This window comes from Schistocerca cancellata, chromosome 3, assembly GCF_023864275.1.
Source record: "Schistocerca cancellata isolate TAMUIC-IGC-003103 chromosome 3, iqSchCanc2.1, whole genome shotgun sequence".
Taxonomy (NCBI): domain Eukaryota; kingdom Metazoa; phylum Arthropoda; class Insecta; order Orthoptera; family Acrididae; genus Schistocerca; species Schistocerca cancellata.
Window position 1 is genome coordinate 256,732,123 of NC_064628.1, and position 25,734 is coordinate 256,757,856.

Here is a 25,734-nt window from a genome sequence, read left to right on the forward strand (position 1 = left end):
TTTTACATTTGTCGCTTTTTTTCGCTAGCACTACGATGTTTTTAGCTCGATAGTGGTACTATAGAAGTCGAAAAGACTGACATACAAAAAATTTGTATCCCGTACTCAGTTAACCTATATAGGTCAACTGAATAGAATGCTAGTGCTAGCAAAGACGAAAAAAGAGACATACATAACACTGGCATCCTGTATATCAGTTGAACTATGAAGGCAATATCCTTTTCCTCAGTTGACCTATATAGGTCATTTGAAATATGGGATACAAATCTTAGGTATCTCGCTAATTTCGCCTTCGATTGCACTGGTATCCTTTTCTTCAGTTGACCTACATAGGTCACTGAAGTACGGGATACAAATTTTACTCTTCTAGGTTTTTTCGCGTCGTTACATAGTTCAACTGAAGAATAGGATTCTAGTGCTGGCGAAGGCGAGAAAGTCGACATACATCAAATTTGTTCCTTTTTTTATTTTTTACACTAGCATCCCATTCTTCAGTTTAGCTACATAGATAAACTGAAGAACAGGATACTATGATTCAAATAAGCTATGTACTTAACATTATGTTCAAAATATGAATGTATGTGATATATGTCTACCATGTGTTTTCTCTATCCTACATTCCCTACTTTCTCAACCATTCGTCTTTGCTATTAAATCTGTGCAATACATCATCTCTGGTAACTTCTGACATAATTGGTCAAAGCCGATGGGTTGTATCCCATACTTCAGTAACCCTGGAGTTTGTGTTTGTCAAATGCTATGAATTATAGAGTTATGCATAGGATAGTATTGGTTGCGTTGTGCTGTCTGTCGATTGTAATTGTTAGTATTCTGCCAATGCCCTTTCCACTACCACAGTAACCAGCGTAATAGCTGTTATCATTCCTCTTCTCCTATTATAATTTGGTGGACCATGATCATCAGAGCAGGCATTATGCAGCAGAGGCGACGCTGGTCATCTCACAAAATAGACATGACAGTCTCTGATCCTGCTGTGGTTGTAAGATTGCTCATACACTGGAAAGGTCTGAGTTGCGCCACTGTTCTCATTGTTATTGGTCGATTTCGAATTTTTATGTAGTCGACTGAGTGAATCTAATATATAATCATGAAGTGCTCAAGATTTGTTTTGGGCACATAGACTAATATGCCCATTAGGTCCAGTGACAATTTCGCTTTTAATGTTCTGAAAACGTTCCTGTGTGATATAGGGATCATCCCAATACTGGGTCTTGTTCAAGTACTTCTCGAAAGACTTTCATAGCATTCATTGCCTACTGTTAAATGGTTCAGGATGGAATACCTTTTTATGGATTCTTTTTTGCTCTAAACCAGACCAGTATTTCGACAGAAATGCCCTCTTTTAATTTTCGGCATTATGCAGCTGAAAGCAAGGGGAAACTATGGCCGTAATTTTTCCCGAGGGCATGCAGCTATACTGTATGATTAAATGATGATGGCGTCCTCTTGGGTAAAATATTCCGGAGGTAAAATAGTCCCCCATTCGGATCTCCGGGCGGGGACTACTCAAGAGGATGTCGTTATCAGGAGAAAGAAAACTGGCATTCTAAGGATCGGAGCGTGGAATGTCAGATCCCTTAATCGGGCAGGTAGGTTAGAAAATTTAAAAAGGGAAATGGATAGGTTAAAGTTAGATATAGTGGGAATTAGTGAAGTTCGGTGGCAGGAGGAACAAGACTTTTGGTCAGGTGAATATAGGGTTATAAATACAAAATCAAATAGGGGTAATGCAGGAGTAGGCTTAATAATGAATAGGAAAATAGGAATGCGGGTAAGCTACTACAAACAGCATAGTGAACGCATTATTGTGGCCAAGATAGATACGAAGCCCACACCTACTACAGTAGTACAAGTTTATATGCCAACTAGCTCTGCAGATGACGAAGAAATTGAAGAAATGTATGATGAAATAAAAGAAATTATTCAGATAGTGAAGGGAGACGAAAATTTAATAGTCATGGGTGACTGGAATTCGAGTGTAGGAAAAGGGAGAGAAGGAAACGTAGTAGGTGAATATGGATTGGGGCTAAGAAATGAAAGAGGAAGCCGCCTGATAGAATTTTGCACAGAGCACAACTTAATCATAGCTAACACTTGGTTTAAGAATCATGATAGAAGGTTGTATACATGGAAGAACCCTGGAGATACTAAACGGTATCAGATAGATTATATAATGGTAAGACAGAGATTTAGGAACCAGGTTTTAAATTCTAAGACATTTCCAGGGGCAGATGTGGACTCTGACCACAATCTATTGGTTATGACCTGTAGATTAAAACTGAAGAAACTGCAAAAAGGTGGGAATTTAAGGAGATGGGACCTGGATAAACTGAAAGAACCAGAGGTTGTACAGAGTTTCAGGGAGAGCATAAGGGAACAATTGACAGGAATGGGGGAAAGAAATACAGTAGAAGAAGAATGGGTAGCTTTGAGGGATGAAGTAGTGAAGGCAGCAGAGGATCAAGTAGGTAAAAAGACGAGGGGTAGTAGAAATCCTTGGGTAACAGAAGAAATATTGAATTTAATTGATGAAAGGAGAAAATATAAAAATGCAGTAAGCGAAGCAGGCAAAAAGGAATACAAACGTCTCAAAAATGAGATCGACAGGAAGTGCAAAATGGCTAAGCAGGGATGGCTAGAGGACAAATGTAAGGATGTAGAGGCTTATCTCACTAGGGGTAAGATAGATACTGCCTACAGGAAAATTAAAGAGACCTTTGGAGATAAGAGAAACACTTGTATGAACATCAAGAGCTCAGATGGAAACCCAGTTCTAAGCAAAGAAGGAAAAGCAGAAAGGTGGAAGGAGTATATAGAGGGTCTATACAAGGGCGATGCACTTGAGGACAATATTATGGAAATGGAAGAGGATGTAGATGAAGATGAAATGGGAGATACGATACTGCGTGAAGAGTTTGACAGAGCTCTGAAAGACCTGAGTCGAAATAAGGCCCCCGGAGTAGACAACATTCCATTGGAACTACTGACGGCCTTGGGAGAGCCAGGCCTGACAAAACTCTACCATCTGGTGAGCAAAATGTATGAAACAGGCGAAATACCCTCAGACTTCAAGAAGAATATAATAATTCCAATCCCAAAGAAAGCAGGTGTTGACAGATGTGAAAATTATCGAACAATCAGCTTAATAAGCCACAGCTGCAAAGTACTAACACGAATTCTTTACAGACGAATGGAAAAACTAGCAGAAGCCGACCTTGGGGAAGATCAGTTTGGATTCCATAGAAATACTGGAACACGTGAGGCAATACTGACTTTACGACTTATCTTAGAAGAAAGATTAAGGAAAGGCAAACCTACGTCTCTAGCATTTGTAGACTTAGAGAAAGCTTTTGACAATGTTGACTGGAATACTCTCTTTCAAATTCTAAAGGCGGCAAGGGTAAAATACAGGGAGCGCAAGGCTATATACAATTTGTACTGATAGCAGATGGCAGTTATAAGAGTCGGGGGACATGAAAGGGAAGCAGTGGTTGGGAAGGGAGTAAGACAGGGTTGTAGCCTCTCCCTGATGTTATTCAATCTGTATATTGAGCAAGCAGTAAAGGAAACAAAAGAAAAATTTGGAGTAGGTATTAAAATCCATGGAGAAGAAATAAAAACTTTGAGGTTCGCCGATGACATTGTAATTCTGTCAGAGACAGCAAAGGACTTGGAAGAGCAGTTGAACGGAATGGATAGTGTCTTGAAGGGAGGATATAAGATGAACATCAACAAAAGCAAAACAAGGATAATGGAATGTAGTCTAATTAAGTCGGGTGATGCAGAGGGAATTAGATTAGGAAATGAGACACTTAAAGTAGTAAAGGAGTTTTGCTATTTGGGGAGCAAAATAACTGATGATGGTCGAAGTAGAGAGGATATTAAATGTAGACTGGCAATGGCAAGGAAAGCGTTTCTGAAGAAGAGAAATTTGTTAACATCGAGTATAGATTTAAGTGTCAGGAAGTCATTTCTGAAAGTATTTGTATGGAGTGTAGCCATGTATGGAAGTGAAACGTGGATGATAAATAGCTTAGACAAGAAGAGAATAGAAGCTTTTGAAATGTGGTGCTACAGAAGAATGCTGAAGATTAGATGGGTAGATCACATAACTAATGAGGAAGTATTGAATAGGATTGGGGAGAAGAGAAGTTTGTGGCACAACTTGACCAGAAGAAGGGATCGGTTGGTAGGACATGTTCTGAGGCATCAAGGGATCACCAATTTAGTATTGGAGGGCAGTGTGGAGGGTAAAAATCGTAGGGGGAGACCAAGAGATGAATATACTAAGCAGATTCAGAAGGATGTAGGTTGCAGTAGGTACTGGGAGATGAAGAAGCTTGCACAGGATAGAGTAGCATGGAGAGCTGCATCAAACCAGTCTCAGGACTGAAGACCACAACAACAATTTTCGGCAGTCTTGGTTTCCCATAGCGTGGTTTCTGCCTGAATGAAGCCTGCAGTGATGTGTATCATTTTGCTTATCTGTCCACAAACTTGGTAACATGTCTCTAAATGGCCTGATTCACACGATAGGGTGAATACTTTTTCGTGTTAGGTGTAAAAAACCTGAAACTGTCTGTGTTTGAATAAGCTCTCACCTAATAGAACAGATAATAAAAAAGTTAGGGCTCCCAACCTATAGGAAGTACTGTTAGGTGGCATGCCTGTATGTCTTATATCATTTCTATACATTCCCTCATATGGTGCAGAACTAATATTTTCACCACTGACCATAAAGCAGGTCATGTGCTCTCTGTTTAATAAGGGATGGCTCCGTTTGTGTACTACTAATTTGAGATGTAATACGATCTCGCCACTCTAGTAAATCTTCACTCAACAGAGTTGTAATTTGATGGTAAATCAGTTCTAAAATTTTCCTCCAAAGTGGCTTTCTGAGATATCACTTTAGTGGCAGATTGTTGTATAATAACCCATAATTTAATTCTGAATTTAACTTTACTGAAAATCCATTGTGAAAAATCATGGGAAAAACTGTTCTCTCATTTTAACTTCCTGTTCAGCTTACGACCAGATGCTTTTAGTTGGGCTTGTTGATCAGATAATCGCTGCATTGCATCAGAAAGACATGGGACATGGTGCACAGTTTTCAGTACTGTGATCTTAGTCGTTAATGCATCTTGTTGCATTAACAAATCTGTCTCTTTGGATAACACTGCATCTTGTGGTAATGATAAATTTCTCATATCAATTGACAAACCTGTCGGTTTTGATGACAAAACATTTTGCTTAGATGACATGTCACTTAACTTGCAGGACAGTTCGTTATGCTTAATGGACATTTCGTTTTGCTTGGTTAACATTTAATTTTTTAATTTTTTTCAAGTCATCTTCTGACTGGTTTGATGTGGCACACCATGAACTCCTCTACTGCTCCAACCTTTTCACCTAAGAGAAGCACTTTCAACCTAAATTGTCTGTTATTTCCTGGATTTATTCCAATTTCCATCTTCCTCTATAGTTTTTACCTACTACAACTCCCTCTAGTACGACAAAAGTTGTTCTGTGATGTGTTAACAGATGCCTTAAAACCATGTCTCTTCTTCTCGTCACTGTTTTTCATATATTCCTTTCTTCGCCTATTCTTCGTCAGTCGACATAATTTTCAGTTTTTCAAAAATTTGTTTTTATCGTAGCTTTCATCTTACGCTGCTATGCTGTAAATAGACCTGGTGTGAGGCTGGCGGTTACATTAATTTCCTCCCTCTCAGTATTCGATTCAATTTTGTGAGCTGAAGCATCAGCGAATTAGCTATCATCAGCGTTTGATTCTACCTCACTGAATGTTTCGAAGTCCATTTTTGTGGGATTCCCTGTTTATACCATAACATAAAAGGTGACTGACTTTACACACGTAAAATCACATATTTTAATTTAATACCAGCACACAAATAATAAAATCAGTGAAAAGAACTTTCTAAAAAGACGACATAAGTTTGTTGTAACTATAAAGTAGCACTGCTACATTCTACTTTCTTGCAATGTGAAGTCAGCCGTCTTGCACAATCCAGTTTCAGATTATTAAACATAACTGCAAAACTTAAAATAATTAATTCCTGACAAGAAATGGGTCGACAGTCATTAATTTGATTGCCAGTTAACACATTATGCATGAGCAAAGGAGAATAGATAATGTTGTCCTTGCCTTGTACCTATCATTTTGTTGAAGGTCATAGATATCACTCCAAAAATATCAAAGATATCGGTTTTACAATTTTCAGTTAATTCTTTCTTGTTGCAGTATTACTTTCCATATTAGTTGTTGTTCTTAAATTTTTGCAATGGTTTTATTCCCACATTCACCATGGGATGGTGGTCTGTCAGTAATGTGAATTTTTGTTCTTCGATGTACTCCTTAAACTTCCTGGCGCCTCATAAACTAGGAGCAATTCCCTATCAAACGCTGACCACTTGCATTGAGCTGCAGTTAGTTTTTTTGAACAGAATCTCAGTGGGTAAGATTTTCCATTGATTGTCTGAAAAACTGCTCCAATTGCGATGTCACAGTTAAAAGGGCACCCTTTATTGGATGTGCTAATGTAAATGTCTGTTCTAAGCTGCATTTGCTCTTCTCGAAAGCATGTTGCATATCATCTGTCCACTTCAGCACACGCTTCTCATGATTAACTTTCCCCTTCAAGGCGTCTGTCAAAGGTGCCTGCAATTATACTGCTTGAGGCAAAAGTCTCCTGTAAAAGTTGACTGTTCCAAGAAATCGTTGCAGTTCTTTGAAGTTTATAGGTCTATGCACACAGCAGAAAGTTTCAATCCTATCAGCTGTGGGTCTAATACCAGATGTAATTACTAAATGAGGCAGAACAGTTACCACATTTTTCCAAAGTTGACACTTCTCTTCATTGATCACAACACCATGTATCTTCCGAGTATCAAAAACAATTTTTAAATGTGTTTCATGGTCTTCTGCTGATTTTGAAGAAACCAATATATCATGCGAGTAAAAACAGAATAAAAACTCTCCTAATACTGCGTCGATAAAATGCTGCATTTGTTAACCCATAAGGCATTTGTACGTAATAGAAAAGGCCAAAGTTCGTGATAACTGCCGTTTTTTGAATGTATTTTGGCGCCATTGTAATTTTATGGTACACCTTCTAGCAATCTATCATGCTAAACATATTTGCACCTGCCAGAGCGTGTGAAAAATCCTGGAAGTTGGTAATCTGATACCTATCTGGTCTATTATGGAAGTTAAGTGATCCTTAATCCCTTCACAGTCTACAAGAACTGTCTTTTTTAACTACTAAATGGATCATCAATGCTCAATTACCAGCAAAGGCCGAACTCTGCCTGAGTGCAAAAGTTCGTCTACAATTTTTTACCTGCCTGACATCTATGTGTTTCAAGTCTGCTTTCCTTGTCGTGGACTGGGAGACTTTGTAATGTATGACTGTAATGCTTTGTCACTTGAACAATACCTCTGAATGCTTTTTGTCTGATTCAATACATCGTCCTCCAGCCGACTTGTCTCCATGGGTCTATTGCTGCCTCGGTCACCTTATGGTCGTTCTCCTGTGAGTCTAGATTATCGAATCGGACGCAAAACTGATAGTTAATTGTAACGTTCAGGGCCTCCTAATGACGACGGAACACTCAAATTGCGTCCAGACTCAATACATCGTCCTCCAGCCGACTTGTCTCCAATGGTCTATTGCTGCCTCGGGCACCTTATGGTCGTTCTCCTGTGAGTCTAGATTATCGAATGGGACGCAAAACTGATAGTTATTTGTAACGTTCAGGGGCCTCCTAATGACGATGGAACTCTCAAATTGCGTCCCTATTCAATACATCGTCCTCCAAGCGACTTGTCTCCATTTGTACGTAATAGAAAAGGCCAAAGTTCGTGATAACTGCCGTTTTTTGAATGTATTTTGGCGCCATTGTAATTTTATGGTACGCCTTCTAGCAATCTATCATGCTAAACATATTTGCACCTGCCAGAGCGTGTGAAAAATCCTGGAAGTTGGTAATCTAATACCTATCTGGTCTACTATGGAAGTTAAGTGATCCTTAATCCCTTCACAGTCTACAAGAACTGTCTTTTTTAACTACTAAATGGATCATCAATGCTCAATTACCAGCAAAGGCCGAACTCTGCCTGAGTGCAAAAGTTCGTCTACAATTTTTTACCTGCCTGACATCTATGTGTTTCAAGTCTGCTTTCCTTGTCGTGGACTGGGAGACTTTGTAATGTATGACTGTAATGCTTTGTCACTTGAACAATACCTCTGAATGCTTTTTGTCTGATTCAATACATCGTCCTCCAGCCGACTTGTCTCCATGGGTCTATTGCTGCCTCGGTCACCTTATGGTCGTTCTCCTGTGAGTCTAGATTATCGAATCGGACGCAAAACTGATAGTTAATTGTAACGTTCAGGGCCTCCTAATGACGACGGAACACTCAAATTGCGTCCAGACTCAATACATCGTCCTCCAGCCGACTTGTCTCCAATGGTCTATTGCTGCCTCGGGCACCTTATGGTCGTTCTCCTGTGAGTCTAGATTATCGAATGGGACGCAAAACTGATAGTTATTTGTAACGTTCAGGGGCCTCCTAATGACGATGGAACTCTCAAATTGCGTCCCTATTCAATACATCGTCCTCCAAGCGACTTGTCTCCATTTGTACGTAATAGAAAAGGCCAAAGTTCGTGATAACTGCCGTTTTTTGAATGTATTTTGGCGCCATTGTAATTTTATGGTACGCCTTCTAGCAATCTATCATGCTAAACATATTTGCACCTGCCAGAGCGTGTGAAAAATCCTGGAAGTTGGTAATCTAATACCTATCTGGTCTACTATGGAAGTTAAGTGATCCTTAATCCCTTCACAGTCTACAAGAACTGTCTTTTTTAACTACTAAATGGATCATCAATGCTCAATTACCAGCAAAGGCCGAACTCTGCCTGAGTGCAAAAGTTCGTCTACAATTTTTTACCTGCCTGACATCTATGTGTTTCAAGTCTGCTTTCCTTGTCGTGGACTGGGAGACTTTGTAATGTATGACTGTAATGCTTTGTCTCTTGAACAATACCTCTGAATGCTTTTTGTCTGAGTTTTGTATTGACAGCGTATTTCCTTTCGCCGACACAACACGACCAAAACTTTGTGGCCTACACACCACTGACATGTGAATTTAGCCTCTTCCAACATAGTGCATCGATATGCTGCTCCACCTTAGGCTGAGGCTGCTGCTTCTGATGCTACCAGGCTGCTAGTCTCTTTGTGTATGCTGTCCAACTATCCTAGACTTCTCTTTATTGATTTGTGGAACCCTGAACATTCTTGATGTAATAACGCTTTCTGCTGTACCACCTTCTGTAATTTGATGAATCTGGTGTGAGTCCTGGTGATCTCTTTTGTACCGACTATGATTTTCGTGATCCATCTTCTTTTATCACCCCATGCTGTTGCACCAAAATGTCTAGTGAAAGTTTGTGGCGACGAAGAAAAAGTGCCCCTGTAATTGGCATAGATACATCTGCTATCACGAAATTCTAGTTGAAAGTGTGATGCAATGGAAAATCCACTCTGAGGTGATATATCCCACAATAACACACTGGTGTGTCATTAATGGCATGTAGGAAAATCCTTACTGGTTTGCAGCTTGAGTGGAAATATTCCAATTGGTACGGTACTTACTGCCAAACCATAGTCTACCAGGAAGCAGAAGGCAAACACCCTATCCTGCACATAAATCCTCGTGTCCTTAAACTGAAATGTTATCATGGTTCTCTATACCTAGTAGCGTGCACTCCTCTTTAGTCCTGTCGCCTTTCATACTGATAATAGTCTGTCGTTGCAAATACATTAAATTGCAAGGGGAAACACGTTTGTGTACTGTTGTTCTGAATTTCTCGTGAAACCAACATATGTCCTTCAGTGATGAGCCACCATTACATAATGTGTTGATACGCTCTCCACGTAACACCAAAAACCTCAAGTCAATGGAGGAGCTGGCTGCTTACGCTAAAGTCAGTTAACTGGCATTCCACATCATCTCTGAGGATACCACGATCCTGCACGTCACAAATTGCCAGCCTCATGTGAGTCTGTAAGAGTTAGTACTTCTCCAGAACCATTCCTTTTATGCTGTGGCAACATGACTTTTCACGTGTGAATCCGCTTCTTTATGCTATTGCAATACAGCATGGAGTCTGGCAGGCAAATGTAATTTGTTGTCTGTAATCTCATGCATTGTTCAGGTATCTGCAACAGACATTATAATAACCTCTTGTTAGCACATCCGTTTTGTTTGATGTTGGTGAAGAGGCAATAATATCACTAACGATATAAGAGTATTCAGCTAAATTGTTCAGCACTGGGACAGATTTGTATGTCTCGTCCACCACTCCATAACTTTGTAAAATGAATTCAGTTGTGTGAAACCAAGTCTGAGGATGGAGAATAATGCGAAGCATGCGGAAACATCAGATAATATACCGGCATTGCAGAATCAGACACAGTTGTCTCTACTAACACTGGATAATTGTAAAATTGTCCCACCTGTGCATATCTGTAGGGATCGCTGTACATGGAGCCCTGATACGTGGTACAGTTGCTGTCAGTTGCTTTGTTCACATGTTGGTCCCGTCATTATCACTATGATCCATGAAATTAATAGTACTGACTCTTTTCCTCTCTGGTTTGAATTTTCTTGCGTCGATGGAATAATGATGGTGTGAAGTTCACTGTTTGATTCTCCCTTCTGAAGAATAACCCTTTCTCTTGCTGATGATATAAATGTGCCATTGTGGACAAATGTCTCGTGCTGGCCTAAAGTCGAAAAACTTAAGTTTTGAAGAATCTGTGAAGTCAGTGCAACCACCATAGTCCCTAGCGCAGGCAGTTGGAACGTGGAATGATCAACACCATTTAAATACACAGTTACTGCTTTATTACTTATAAATCTGAACAAGCAAATTAGCACAGGTAACATCAACATTAACAAGCCCAGAGATAGCCAGAGCGAGAGACCACAGACAAGTTCCACATCTCAGTCCATTTATGCCGGAAGTCTGCCTGTCGAAAAACCGATCCTGCTCGACTTTGTTATTTCAAAATTTCAATGTTATTGCCATTGTAGTTGCCGCACACATCGCGCGTGTCTGGAAACACGTGCAGGCCTCTGTAAGTGATAGGAGGGAGAGTTATGCATGTGAAATGTTTTCGGTGCAAACGCACCTTTTAGCAGTTTTTAACTTTTCTGTCATGCAATCTGTGTGTTGAGGTTCGTTTGAGCAGTTTCCGGAGTGCGCCAGGAAACAGGCCTAGCAGCATGGAGTATCCGTGCGGTTTGAGGTGTCTTGTCACTGTTCAAGTGGCTCCCCCCGTTGGAGGTTCGAGTCTTCCCTCAGGCATGGGAGTATGTGTTGACCTTAGCGTAAGTGAGTTTAAGTTAGATTAAGTAGTGCGTAAGCCTAGGGACCGATGACCACAGCAGTTTGGTCCCATAGTCCTTACCACAAATTTCCAAAACAGTCCGTATTGTGCATGCACAGCTACAGTGACGTAGGCAGCCCGTGCTTGGTGTTTGCGCTGCTCATACACATTTCGTCGCATTTCTGTTTGGAATTCCATGTGTGGTGGGACATCAAGTAGCCATGTGCAGCCCTGCAACATGTTCTTGAGAGAACATAGGGACCAAGCTTGGAGCAATTGTTTTATCATGTCCTACCCAGATAAGGAATGCAAATAAGGAAGCAGTTCTTGGAGTAATTTTCATTTCAAACCTAGACTCCATAGCTCAAAGTACACTAACTTTTTGCTATGTGGTGACTTTAACATAATTTTTTTTTTAATTTGTACTCTGCATTATTGTTCTGTAGCATTTCCAATCAGGTTTACATCTACACTGCACTGCAAAAAACTAGTGAGAATGAATACAAATTTCTTGCAAAAATAAAAGAAACAGTATCTTGTGTTTCTTACACCAGACTAAAGGACAATAAATTATTTCATTACTATTTCAAAATGTGTAAAAAATGAATAAGGTCGTCTGGGAGGCAAAGAAACTATACAACTGACAGTTTATATTACATTCTAGGAATAAATATAAAGCAATGGGGGGAGTTAAAATGATAAAACACGTTATGTTGTCAGTCTACAATTTAGCCTAGAATGGCATCCCATAAATTTAAGATGTAAACAACAAAAGTTAAGTAGCAACATCACTCCTAGAGGAAGTGCTAAGCAAGTGTCTTGTGGTCAAAAAACATTGTGTTTCACGAAAGGCAGATGAATAAAATTCTGCTAAAGCTGTCAATATATTTGAAACAAAATATTTAATTTAAAACTACTGATCAAATTTGCCTGCTTAGTCAGCTTCAAGTGAATATTTATGTATGTTCGTATATATATGACATTAAGAGATCTTACAGTGTCTTAAAAGAAGTAGGACATCAGAGGCTCCTCAGAGAGCATTGGAATTTCGTAAACCACACTAAACTGCTTAATTCAGCTTAAAGTGCACATTTGTATGTCCAGATGCACACTGAAGTACTGGACATTCAGCTTTTCTATGTGATTTTTGGGATACCAATTTTCTTGGAGTATCAGTACTCATTTAACTAATGTTTGGTTCTTTATTATGGTATAATGCCATTCGTGCCAGAAAATGAAAATGTGAACTTGAAGTTGAACGAAATTGAAATTAGCCAGTAGCGTGGAACGAAACACTTCGTTTCAAATAAATTGACTGCCTTGGTGGAAGAGATTAATAGAAGCAAATTTCTCTAGCAAACCGACAAATATAACTTCATTAAGGCGATTAATGGTTGGTTGCTAATAAAGTGGAAATAATATAAAATCAGAGAACTGAAACTACTATCTTTTTTTTATTTAGTCTTCCGTGATTTTGAGAATGTATTTTAATTCATTTGATGGCTACCGGCCACAGAGTCTGATTTGTTTTCATTTGATCTGGGACCTGTAAACGAAGAGTGAACAGAAATATCGTGAAACATACAGAAGGATCAAGTGGAGAATGATCCTCACTATAAAGCTCGGTCCACACGCAACGATCCGTCTGCGCAGACATTGGCGCAGATGTCTGTACATGCAAAAGATCGCTGCAAATGTGGTGTGTTCACACGACATAAACCCCAATCTACTACTCGCCCGCCATCTGTCGGTGTAGAAAAGAAATATCAGTGGCAAGCGACTACGCTCCCTGTAAACGTCAAAAACTTAATTCAGTTATTTTGAAATATAGAAATGGAGGAAGTTCTGTTGTGGTCTGTGTTCGCAGCTTGTGTTGCAAAAAACATTCAGACCAACGGCAGGAAACAGAGAAGGCGGTCAAAATGGTGAAGACAGTGGCTGCTAAAGCGAAAGCAGTTTTCTCACGTACATTTACTGCGAGAGTTGCAGGGCGAACCTGCTTTGTTTTACATTACCTTGTGTTCCATTTCCTCGCACATTGACACTCCAATTTCATCTTCAGTTGTACTCCTGCTTGGTCTTGGCGTTTCTTGAACACTAAGAAAGCCAAGCAGATCAAAATACCATAACGTTGGCTGGTATACTTGATCTACTCTTACACCAGATCTTCTAGATTTCTGAACTTTGGATAACTCTTTTCGGTAAACAGTTCGCTGACAGACTTAATTTACTTGACTTGCCTTCATGAACTCATTCTTCAGGACAGCGTAAATAGCTTCACATGTGTTGGGTATTATTTTACTCAACGCTTGTTTCGATATTGAAGTTGAAAATTCCAAATCCTTGTAGCTCCTTCCTGTTGCTAGGAATCTTGATGTTACGCCAGCCGTTTATGAGGAGAAATTGCCCTTCTCATACAAGTATTTTTTCTCATAATATGAGGGGTTACAAGCTTTAAGAGATAATTATAAGTTTAGACATCCATCTGCAAATAATTTCGCCAGTTCGCAACGAATTTTTTTTTATTACCGTTTCTCTGTTTGCCAAGGCGTCAGCTGCCCGCAATTTTTCAATTAGAGCATTGTATGTTGCTGTCTTTTTGTCTTGGGCACTATATTCTTTACTTTTAATCTTCCACAAACATGGGTAGTTTCTATATATTTCAATGAATTCACTTACAAACTCTTTAGAACACTGACGAGTATCAGTCATTTTAGTGCCCTATGCGCACAAATACAAACACTAGACTGAGCAAACAGCTGTTTCGTGCCAGATTTGCGGCGATCTCCTGCCCACACGCTCCAACTTGTCTGCGCAGATGTGATTTGAACCCACAGATTTGAGAGGTTTCGCTCAAACCTCCAACTCCAACTTCCAGGTTTGCACACCCCTCAGGTTGGTGCAAATCTTCTGTCCACACGCAACGATCTGTCTGCGCAGATGTGATGTGCGCAGACATTTGCGCAGACAGATCTTTGCGTGTGGACGGGCCTTAACTCAGATTGCTCTGCGCATATGCGAATTTGGCAGCTTTGCCGCGCCAGAAAAACTTTTCCGAGTAGCATCTGGCTACTTGCTGCTACTGCTCACACGGCAAACAGCCACACTTCAAGTAGCCGGAAGCGGGAGAAGGCACTGCTTATACGCGAATTCAGCTCTGCACATGCGCGTGAATCCGCTGGTAGCTGCTCGAACGAACTTTTGGAGACTGAGGGGGACGCATGTGCCAGTTTTCAATGCCGATGCAAAACCGATGTTGCTAAAAACTACAGCCTCTGGCGGAATATGAAGTACGGATGACTTTGACATAAGAGAGAGAGATTCGAAGCGGGAGGTTAGAATGATGATGTTACGTTTGGAGGATTGTAATTTTGGATCCTGAAAGGCTGTTGCTGCATAATGGATAAAAATGTTCGTTATATTATTCCAGCTCAAAGTGCCTTAGTACCAAGTTTTAGTCTTTTTGGCAATAAACGTGATGATTATCAAATTCTTGTACTTTATACGCATCACGACCCACATGTTTCGCTCACCTCAGTATCTTTCAGAAATGAATTCTGGATTGTTTCGGAAATGTCAATAAAAAAAGTTTAGAGAGTAATTGTTTCATTTTCGTCGCTTGTCCGTCGCAGCAGAATATTCCGTATTGTGTGATGGCTATAACTTTTAATACTAACATGGCAAAGCTAACATACCACCCTTCTCTACATCTTTAGAAGCGTTAGTTTTACGGGTGTTGACCATCTGAATAGTTACAACTCTACAAAAATATATTTGCAATAATTCCTGACGTGCATAGTTTTATTGTAAAAGTGCCCGTAGTCAGTACTTCGTGGGGGCATATCAGTCTGTTTATAACTAGGTTAGGTATAGACATAGACACATTCATTTGCCGTACTTGTACAGTTACATAATTTGCTTTTGCGAAATCAGTAGGCTATTGTTAGGAAATATTTAATATTCACAGTTCTGTACGCTATTGTTATGTTCAGTCCAAAGACAAGTGGTACAGCTGCCTTGGCGAATCTGGCCTGTACAAGTCTCTTCATGTCGGTTTAATTAATGCAGCCTACATCAACATGAGTCTGCTTAATGTACCGGAGACTTGGTCTCCTACAATTTTTTAACCCTTCACATCGTCTCCCCCACCCCACAATTACCAATTTAATTTTTCCTTGATGCATCAGTGTGTATGTTATCAACCAATCCTTTTAAAAATAAAATTAACCCCTTGCTGAGTTGGTTTCCAGCAATTTCGCCCCCTGTTCTCGTCTTGTTGGCAATTGCTTCATCTGTAATGATCTTGATATCAGTTTGTAGCCAGGCTTCAAGAAGCAGTTAATCCTTGTTTGTATTAAAAAGATTACAGTCACTAAAATGATAGCAATATATTTTTGTTCTAAAGTGTCAAGTGCATTAGGCACTGAGTACAAGAGCAGCAAATCTGAATGCTGCCATTTGTGAATTACAAAATGGACGTTATCAAAACAGTGTAATCTTGACTGAGGATCAAAAGACTACGTAATCAAAATGTACTAGAAAGAAATACAAAAGGAGTACATACTGAAATAACAAATCATAAGTAATTTTTTTATACCCTGCGCTGTTGGGAGGATTCAAACAAGAAAGAAGTGGATGGTAAAATCACATGTACACCATATCTATAAAAATCTGTATACATTTCCGAATAGGAGTACATTTGATAAACGTTATAGGGGAGCTGTATTCCTCTGCTATAAAATTAATTTTGGAGTCTTTTGACATCATATCCATTTTATTATTGTTTGTATACTGAGACTTTATAAATGAAAAAGCAAAACTGTAGTTTCACACACTGACTTCATTTTTGCTTTGTATAAAACTCGGCAATGAAGCTACATTTTGTTTGGTATTAGAGCAATAATGCGTTTATATGCCTACTTTTATTCTGCGTCAAGCAGTGTGTTGTAGTGGTAAGACACTGAACTCATCTCCAGGAGATCGGTGTTTCAAATCCTTGCCTGTCCATCGAGATTTAGATTTTCTGAGATTTCCCTAAACTGCTTAAGGTAAATCCTAGATTCTTCCATTGAAAAGGCATGTGCAGTTTTCTTCTCCAAAGCAAAGTTGTATTTAATCTGTAATGACATCACTCTTGACAGGGCATTAAACCCTAATTTTCTTTCTTTCCTCTGTTTCTTTTGTGAAAGGAAAAAATCTGAATATCAGTGCAAGTTGTATCTTTTAACATATAATGGTATGATCTGTTCTAACTGAAGAACTTAGTGCAGCTTAATTAATTTATGTTAAGTGAGTAAAGCATACAGCTAATTTGGAAAATTGTCAATTGCTCTTTGAAAACAAGAAGACACTCTTACCTCCAAATAACACTTGGGCATACTGGAGATAGTGATAGTTTATACAGATATTTTTCATCATCTCCCTCAGTAGAAGGAATAGTTATTGAAATGCCAAGACAAGGTTATTCAAAATATAAATTTAATAATAAAGACATTTTTTCCAGGTTCAAGGTACCAATGACTACAGCACTGTCTCCAAGTACTCAATGGTTAAACAAGGCTACTTTAATGATGAATTCATATCAGAATTTGTATCGAATTCAAAATACAGCAGAAGAGCTCCAATCATTCACATGGGCTATTATGCAAGAGCTGAAATAATTGAAGCCATTTTGACACAGTTTGTGAGACATGTGGGGAACTCTCATATACAAGTAAGTTATGTGTTTTTAATGCTGAAGTATTGTATTGAGAGAAAATACTGAATCAGTCATATTGTGCTCTCAGTTTCACTTATGCTGAGAAGTTTTCCTCTTGTTTCTTTGACTGCATTACTCTGTTTGCCTTCTCTATGTGTTTGACTCATTCCACATTTAGCAGTTTGTTTCATCTCCTTCACTTTGCAAGTGTGACTTCATTATTTAAAATATGAGGGTTTGATACACTGATGAGCCAAAACATTATGATCACTTGCTTAATAGAATGTTGGTCCACCTTTGGACTACAGTACAGCAGTGATTCTGCATGGTGTAGATTCCACAATTCCTTGATAGGTTTCTGGAGGTGTGTAGTACCAGATATCTGGGACTATAACGTGATTCTGGCCATGTGGCATAGACAGTTATCCTGCTAGAAGGTGTCATTGCTGTTGAGGAAGACATCAAGCACGAAGGGATGCAGATAGTCCACAATAATGTTCATATAGTCAGCAATTATCATGGTGCCTTCAGTTGTTGCCATAACTGCCATGGAGGCCCGAGTGAATCTCCCCGTGGCATAAAACTGCCTCCACTATCCTGATGTATGGCAGCTGTTTGCCCGGGTGACATTGACCTGGTGTAATGAGAAACATAATCATCTAACCAGGTAATACATTCTCATTGATCCATGGTCCAGTCTCCATGATTCTGTCCCAACTGTAGCTGATAATGTTGTTATATATATATAAAAACAAAGATGATGAGACTTGCCAAACAAAAGCGCTGGCAGATCGATAGACACACAAACAAACACAAACATACACACAAAATTCAAGCTTTCGCAACAAACGGTTGCTTCATCAGGAAAGAGGGAAAGACGAAAGGATGTGAGTTTTAAGGGAGAGGGTAAGGAGTCATTCCAATCCCGGGAGTGGAAAGACTTAGCTTAGGGGGAAAAAAGGACAGGTATACTCTCGCGCACACACACACACACACACACATCCATCCGCATATACACAGACACAAGCATTCATATCATTGATAATGTTGTTAGGATTACACGGGTTTGTCCGCTGTGGATCCCCATGTTCAACTATTTGCACTGAACTGTGTGCTCCAAACCGCTTGCTCTGGCACCAGCATCGTACTCTGTTGACAGATCGCCACCTATCCTGCGTTACAGAGTGAGCAGACCTCCAGAATCTGCATTGTTCTGTGATGAGGTGTGAATGTTAAACACTTTTTCTCTTACCATCTACATGTGCTTTCCCCGTCCTTCATCCACTTGCCATAGATGCTCAAGACAGTACCACATGAACAACCAACTAGCTTCACTGTTTCTGAGTTGCTTGTTCTCAGGTGCTGAGTCATAATAACCAGCCCTTTTTCAAAATTGCTTATGTTAGTGGATTTCCTCATTTGCGGCCCGTGTTGTTGCTAGAATGACTCCCCAATTTTCTGTGTTCCACTAATATAACTTCCTTACTCTGCCATTTGCCTGCAACACCACCAGTTGTCATTCAGTCTTGTGATAGGTACTAGTCATAATGTTTTGGCAGTTAAGGTTTCATTATTGTGGCCTGTGTCAGAATTGTCTCTGTGCCTCTGCTTTTGAAATATGAATAGCACAGTCAAGATAGAGGTCTTTAAATAATAGAAACTGTTATAAATGAACCTACTCCATCAACAACATAAAATAATCAAACATCCACCTTTCAATCTTTGTTTGTACAAGGTGCAGTCATAAAGTTTTACTTATCACCTTAAAAAAAAAAGAATGTTATGCCCCAGAATAGTATCCCTGGTGGACACTAAAAATTCGTCCAAGGTCTACCTTGGCAGCTCCCGGAAGCCAGACTGCCTGTGTCAATGTCCATTGTACTGCCAGCTAGAAGGAAATGCGGAGAGGGTTGTAGCAAACATGGGAGCTGTTGCAATGCTAGGGGGGGAGGGGGGGGGGGGGGAGACAACGACTGAGCACCCAAGTCTGCAAGCAAAGCATAATGACATCATGGAAGCCAAGAGATACCATCATTCTAGTGACAAAGCAGATTTTTGTAAGGAAGGCTAGGTACAAAGAAACTTTTAAGTATTCAGGTACCGAGCCAACACAAAAGAGCCTCTGGAAGGTAGAGTCAAGTGAAAGTTGAGTCACAGGGAGTGCTGAAAGCGAAGGAAAAAACCAGGTCACATGATGTCATAACCATCCCCACTGCCACTGAGTGCACAGGAAGTGCTAAGTTAAATAGCCCACTCTTCCTAATAAATGTCTCATTGCCGATTGATGAGTGCTGTTTGCCGACTGCCCAGTGCTTAGTCTCAGCCCTTGTATCAGTTGCAGCTATCCAGTGAGAGGGAAGGCTATGGAGGTCGACCTTCGGCATGCATAGCTGCCTCTGATTGTCTACAGAACCACAAGTGTGGCTGGAAGGATGCTGCATGACCTGGATGCTGTCTGTCATCCACCTTCGAGTGGGTGAGCACTGCTTTTGGTCATCCTGTTCCTGTGGCATACACTGATGCTGCTGGCTCCTGTCTCCTAAACGGAGCAGAGAGCCAACCCCTGTGCGCCACTAAATACTTCAGGTGACGTTGGGTCATATCTTCTGAGTGCAGGGCTTCAACATCATTCAGTACATTTTGGAAATCAATTTGTAGAGCTGGAGGCTGAAGTTCACAGGTCGATGGCTTCCCCATGATGTAACAGCTGTCACTTGATGCTTCGTTGTGCTGAGGTTGATTGCATGCCGGCGTTCCGCTGCTCACAAGGCACTACTCAGCAGGACCAGTCGATGCATGGTGCTTTGGAAAACAAACCTATATTTCTGCCTAATAAATTTATAATTTCCATTGGTCTTGCCGTAGTGGTAACAGGTTCCCATCAGATTACCAAAGTTATTAAATGTTGTTGGGCTTGGCTAGCACTTGAATGGGTGACCGTCTGGTCTATCCTTTTCACAGTTTTGTGTTTGGACTGTGGTAGAAGATGATGGGTTGGTGTATGGGACAGGTCTTTCACCTGGGCTGACCATGAGGGAATGACCAACGGGGCACATGATTGGGAATAGAGATGGACAAAGGATATTCTGTTGGTTGGGTGGACAGCAGAACACAATTTTTGGGAATGTGGGTGGGATTTTGGGTAGCGTATCCCTCATCTCAGGGCACGACAAAGAGATAGCTGAAGACTTGGTAGAGGATGTGGTTGAGCTTTTGAAGGCCATTGTGATACTGGGTGATCAGAAGAGTGCTAGTCAATTGCTGGTTAACAGGTTCTCTTGTGAAGGGACAGAGACTCTTGTGACATTATCCTGACTGCCTTGTCCGAGAATTACTTCGAGCAGATAGTTAGAGAACCAACTCGTGAAGCTAACGTTTTAGACCTCATAGCAACAAATAGACCGGAACTTTTCGACTCCGTGGATGTAGAAGAGGGTATCAGTGATCATAAGTCAGTGGTTGCATCAATGACTACAAGTGTAATAAGAAATGCCAAGAAAAGAAGGAAAATATATTTGCTTAACAAGAGTGATAGGGCACAAATCGCAGAATATCTGAGTGACCACCATCAAACGTTCATTTCTGAGGAAGAGGATGTGGAACAAAAATGGAAAAAATTCAGAAACATCGTCCAGTACGCCTTAGATAAGTTCGTACCGACTAAGGTCCAAAGCGAGGGGAAAGATCCACCGTGGTATAACAATCATGTACGAAAGGTACTACGGAAACAAAGAAAGCTTCATCATAGGTTTAAGAGTAGTCGAATCATAGCTGATAAGGAAAAGCTGAACGAAGCGAAAAAGAGCGTAAAGAGAGCAATGAGAGAAGCATTCAACGAATTTGAACATAAAACATTGGCAAACAATCTAAACAAGAACCCTAAAAAGTTTTGGTCATATGTAAAATCGGTAAGCGGATCTAAATCCCCTATTCAGTCACTCGTTGACCACGATGGCACCGAAACAGAGGACGACCGAAGAAAGGCAGAAATACTGAATTCAGTGTTCCGAAACCGTTTCACTGCAGAAAATCGTAACATGGTCCCTGACTTCAGCCGTCGCACGGACGCCAAAATGGAAAATATTGAAATAAACGATATCGGAATTGAAAAACAACTGCTATCACTTAGTAGCGGAAAAGCATCCGGACCAGACGAGATGCCCTTAAGATTCTACAGTGATTATGCTAAAGAACTTGCCCCCTTTCTATCAGCAATTTATCGTAGATCGCTGGAAGAACGTAAAGTACCTAGCGACTGGAAGAAAGCGCAGGTCGTTCCCATTTTCAAGAAGGGTCATAAATCAGATGCGAATAATTATAGGCCTATTTCGCTTACGTCAATCTGTTGTAGAATAATGGAACATGTTTTGTGTTCTCGTATTATGACATTCTTAGATAATACAAATCTTCATCATAACCAACATGGATTCCGCAAACAGAGATCATGTGAAACTCAGCTCGCCCTATTTGCCCAAGAAATTCACAGTGCCGTAGACACTGGCGAGCAGATTGATGCCGTATTCCTGGACTTCAGGAAGGCATTTGATACGGTTCCGCACTTACGTTTAGTGAAAAAAATACGAGCTTACGGAATATCGGACCAGGTTTGTGATTGGATTCAGGATTTCCTAGAAGAAAGAACACAACATGTCATTCTTAACGGTTCAAAATCTGCAGATGTAGAGGTAATTTCGGGAGTACCGCAAGGAAGCGTGATAGGCCCTTTATTGTTTACAATATACATAAATGACTTAGTTGACAACATCGGTAGCTCCGTGAGGCTATTTGCAGATGACACGGTTGTCTACAAGAAAGTAGCAACATCAGAAGACTCGTACGTACTCCAGGAAGACCTGCAGAGGATTAATGCATGGTGCGACAGCTGGCAGCTTTCACTAAACGTAGATAAATGTAATATAATGCGCATACATAGGGGCAGAAATCCATTCCAGTACGATTATGCCATAGGTGGTAAATCATTGGAAGCGGTAACGACCGTAAAATACTTAGGAGTTACTATCCGGAGCGATCTGAAGTGGAATGATCACATAAAACAAATAGTGGGAAAAGCAGGCGCCAGGTTGAGATTCATAGGAAGAATTCTAAGAAAATGTGACTCATCGACGAAAGAAGTAGCTTACAAAACGTTTGTTCGTCCGATTCTTGAGTATTGCTCATCAGTATGGGACCCATACCAGGTTGGATTAATAGAAGAGATAGACATGATCCAGCGAAAAGCAGCGCGATTCGTCATGGGGACATTTAGTCAGCGCGAGAGCGTTACGGAGATGCTGAACAAGCTCCAGTGGCGGACACTTCAAGAAAGGCGTTACGCAATACGGAGAGGTTTATTATCGAAATTACGAGAGAGCACATTCCGGGAAGAGATGGGCAACATATTACTACCGCCCACATATATCTCGCGTAATGATCACAACGAAAAGATCCGAGAAATTAGAGTAAATACGGAGACTTACAAGCAGTCGTTCTTCCCACGCACAATTCGTGAATGGAACAGGGAAGGGGGGATCAGATAGTGGTACAATAAGTACCCTCCGCCACACACCGTAAGGTGGCTCGCGGAGTATAGATGTAGATGTAGATGTTCTTTGGAGGAAGAGGAGAAGATGGCATGGAAGATCTGTTTATGGACAAGCTGGATGGGATGTTGTCAGTCAGTAAAGGATCTGGTAAGATTATCAGTAAATTGTGACAGCTTCTGCTTTCCACTGCAAATGCAATGTCATGGATGGCAAGGCCATTAGGAAGAGACTTTTTGACATGGAACGGGTGATAGCTCTCAAAGTGGAGGTACTGTTGGTGGTTGGTACACTCAATATGGACAGATGTATTTATGGACCCATCTGAGAGGTGGGGATTGATGTAAAGAAAGGTGACTCACTGAGTTGAGAAGAACCAGGTGAAGCAAATTTGGGAACATACACTGAGGTTGTAGAGGAAAGAGGAAAGATTGTCCTTGTCATGTATCCAGACCTTGAAAATGTCTTCAGTAAATCTGAACCAGACAAGAGATTTTAGGTGTTGACTGGATAGGAAGGATTCCTCCAGATGGCTCACAAATAACTTAATGTAGGGTGGAGCTATGTGAGTACCCATGGCAGTATCATGGACTTGTTTGTAGATTTGGCCTTTGAAAAAGAAATAATTGTGGGTCAGGATATGGTTGGCTAGCAGGACTAGGGAAGCGATGATTCATTTGCTGTCAGAGGATGTTGGGAAAGGTAGTGTTCTATGGCCACAAGGTCATGGGACTGGGAGATGTTGGTGTGCAAGGATGTTACACCCACAGTAACCAACAAGGACTCTGGTGGTAATGGGACAGGAATTGTGGTGAGGTGGTGAAGGAAGTGAGCACTGTCTTCAGTGTAGGATGGGAAGTTGTGGACAATAGATTGGAGGTGTCGGTCAACAAACGCAGAGGTTCGTTCCATGGGAGCATTGAATCCAGCCAAAATGGGACAACAAGTGGGCAGACCTGTGGGTTTGGTTTATGGCGATTTGGAATAGGTAAAAGATAGTAGTGTGGAGAAGTTATTGAAGTGAGGATCTGGAGATGGATTCAGATGTCAGCTTTTGGTTAGGAGCTAACCCTTGAGGAGCTGCTTGAGATCATGTAGGGTGGTCGAGTACAGGGTAATCAACACAAAACCAAGTATAGGTAATGCAGGAGTAATGAATAAGATAACAGGAACATGGGTAAACTACTATGAGTGAACACAGCATCCTAGCCAGTGCAAGATACAAAGTCAAGACCTGCCACAGTAGTACAAGTAATGTTAATTGGTTGGCAATGTCTGTGACGTGTGGAAGTTTGGGTTGGTCCAGGAGGGAATGTGCATAAGGCAACCTCGAGCTAAGTGGGAAATTTGGCTTCGAGTCCCAGTCTGGCACAAATTTTCTTCTGTCACTAATAATGTGTGCAGCTGGTTTATAACCATATTTGCAGTTTGCGAATACATTTCATTAACAAGTGTATGTATCTACTTCCTTCACAGGGAATGGATAAACTGAAAAAAGTATGTCAAGATAAAAAAATGTGGTTTGTTAAAGGAGGCAACAATTCAGTTTTGATGTGGGACTGGAATTCGATAGTAAGATAAGGAGAAGGAGTAAAATTAGTAGAATGTAGACTCGGGGATAGGAATTAATTGCCCCCATAAAATTATGCCACAAGACAGTATTGAGCTAAAGTTTGCAAAATATGTGAGCAATCCCATCTGCAGGTCAGTGCAGTAAAACAGATCTCTAAGTGCAAACTAAGAAGAACTGATCAATGTGCTGTGTCACCATGGTCCATTTGCATGTGGAGTTTAGTCTAATGTATGCCCACTGATTTGTGCATCTGGTACTTGTAAGTAATTTTGATTTGTTCAAAATTATATAATACAGGCCTTTGCAAGATAAGAGTTAAACTGTCTGCTGTGAACCAGTTATCTCACTGGCAGTGTCTGGTATGGTTGTTTTGGGGTCCTGTACCAATTTACAAACATTATCAACAACACAAACAAAAAAAAAGCTATTCACTTCCTCCACTCATCAGAGAGAAAAAAAGCTGTGTTTGTTATACAGTACTCACAGGTCATAAATGAATGATGTCTATTGAAGTTGGGGGAGTGGGGGGGGAAGACTTTTCCATTACCATAAGTCACCAGTCATTGACTTACAAAAACACTTAAAAAAAGAAAATTTGAAAATCAATAAGTCACATCAAGAAAGACACATATAAAATCATTCGGTGATATAAATAAAGTCTTGTAGCATTAATAATTGGTAACTTCTGGTAACTTAAAAGTTTGTACCTTTTTTCCCCACTTCATTGGAGACCTTTTCTATACGATCTGTGTGACTGATATAGTAAATACAGCTTTTTTAATCTGCGATGAGTGAAGGTAGAGGCTAGGTTTTGTTTGTTTTGTTGACAATGCCTGTAAATTTATAAAGGACCCTAAAACATACATACCAGACACTGCATGGGGGATAACTGGCTCACAGCAAACAGTTTAACTCTTAATATTCCAAAGACTTGTATTACGCAATTTAAAACGAATAAAAATAACTTGTAGGTAACTGATGAAGAGATCAGTGCATATGTTAGACTAACTCCACATGTGAACTTTTCAGCCATGCAGATGGATAATAAACCAAAGTGACACCAGCACATTGATCAGTTCTGCCTGCTTTGTACCTAGAGCTGCAGCTGAGATTGCTGTCATACTTTGCAAACTGAAGCTCAGTTCTGTCTTGTGGCATAATTTTCTGGAGCAGTTAATTATTTTCCTTAGCCCACATTCTACTAATTTTCCTTCTCCTCCTTTTCATACTATCGAATTCCAGTCCCACATAAAAATTAAATTGTTGCTTCCCTTAAAAAACCGTAACTTCTTTTATCATACCTTTTTCAGTCTCTCCATCATCTGTGAAGCTAACAGACATGTACTCATACACTTGTACTACTGTGGTGGGTCTTGGTTTTGTATCTTGTCTTGGCTAGGATACTGTGTTCATTCTGCTGTTCATAGTAGTTAAATAACATTCCTGTTATCTTATTCATTATTAGTACTACTCTGGCATTA

At 40.3% G+C, this 25,734-nt stretch overlaps 1 protein-coding gene across 3 annotated transcripts in view; it reads left to right on the plus strand.

Moving 5' to 3' along the window:
• Positions 1 to 14,640: 14,640 nt before the first annotated feature.
• Positions 14,641 to 25,734, plus strand: part of LOC126174907 (tRNA wybutosine-synthesizing protein 4-like) — a 71,368-nt gene continuing 60,274 nt past the window's right edge. For 2 of the 3 annotated variants that reach the window (XM_049921339.1, XM_049921340.1), the window contains exons 1-2: positions 14,708 to 14,853; positions 16,946 to 17,155. In XM_049921339.1, the coding sequence (XP_049777296.1) occupies positions 14,842 to 14,853; positions 16,946 to 17,155 (222 nt within the window). In that variant the 5' untranslated portion in view covers positions 14,708 to 14,841. Of the gene's footprint in view, positions 14,854 to 16,945; positions 17,156 to 25,734 lie in introns of all 3 variants that reach the window. The other variant, XM_049921341.1, reaches the window with a different exon arrangement.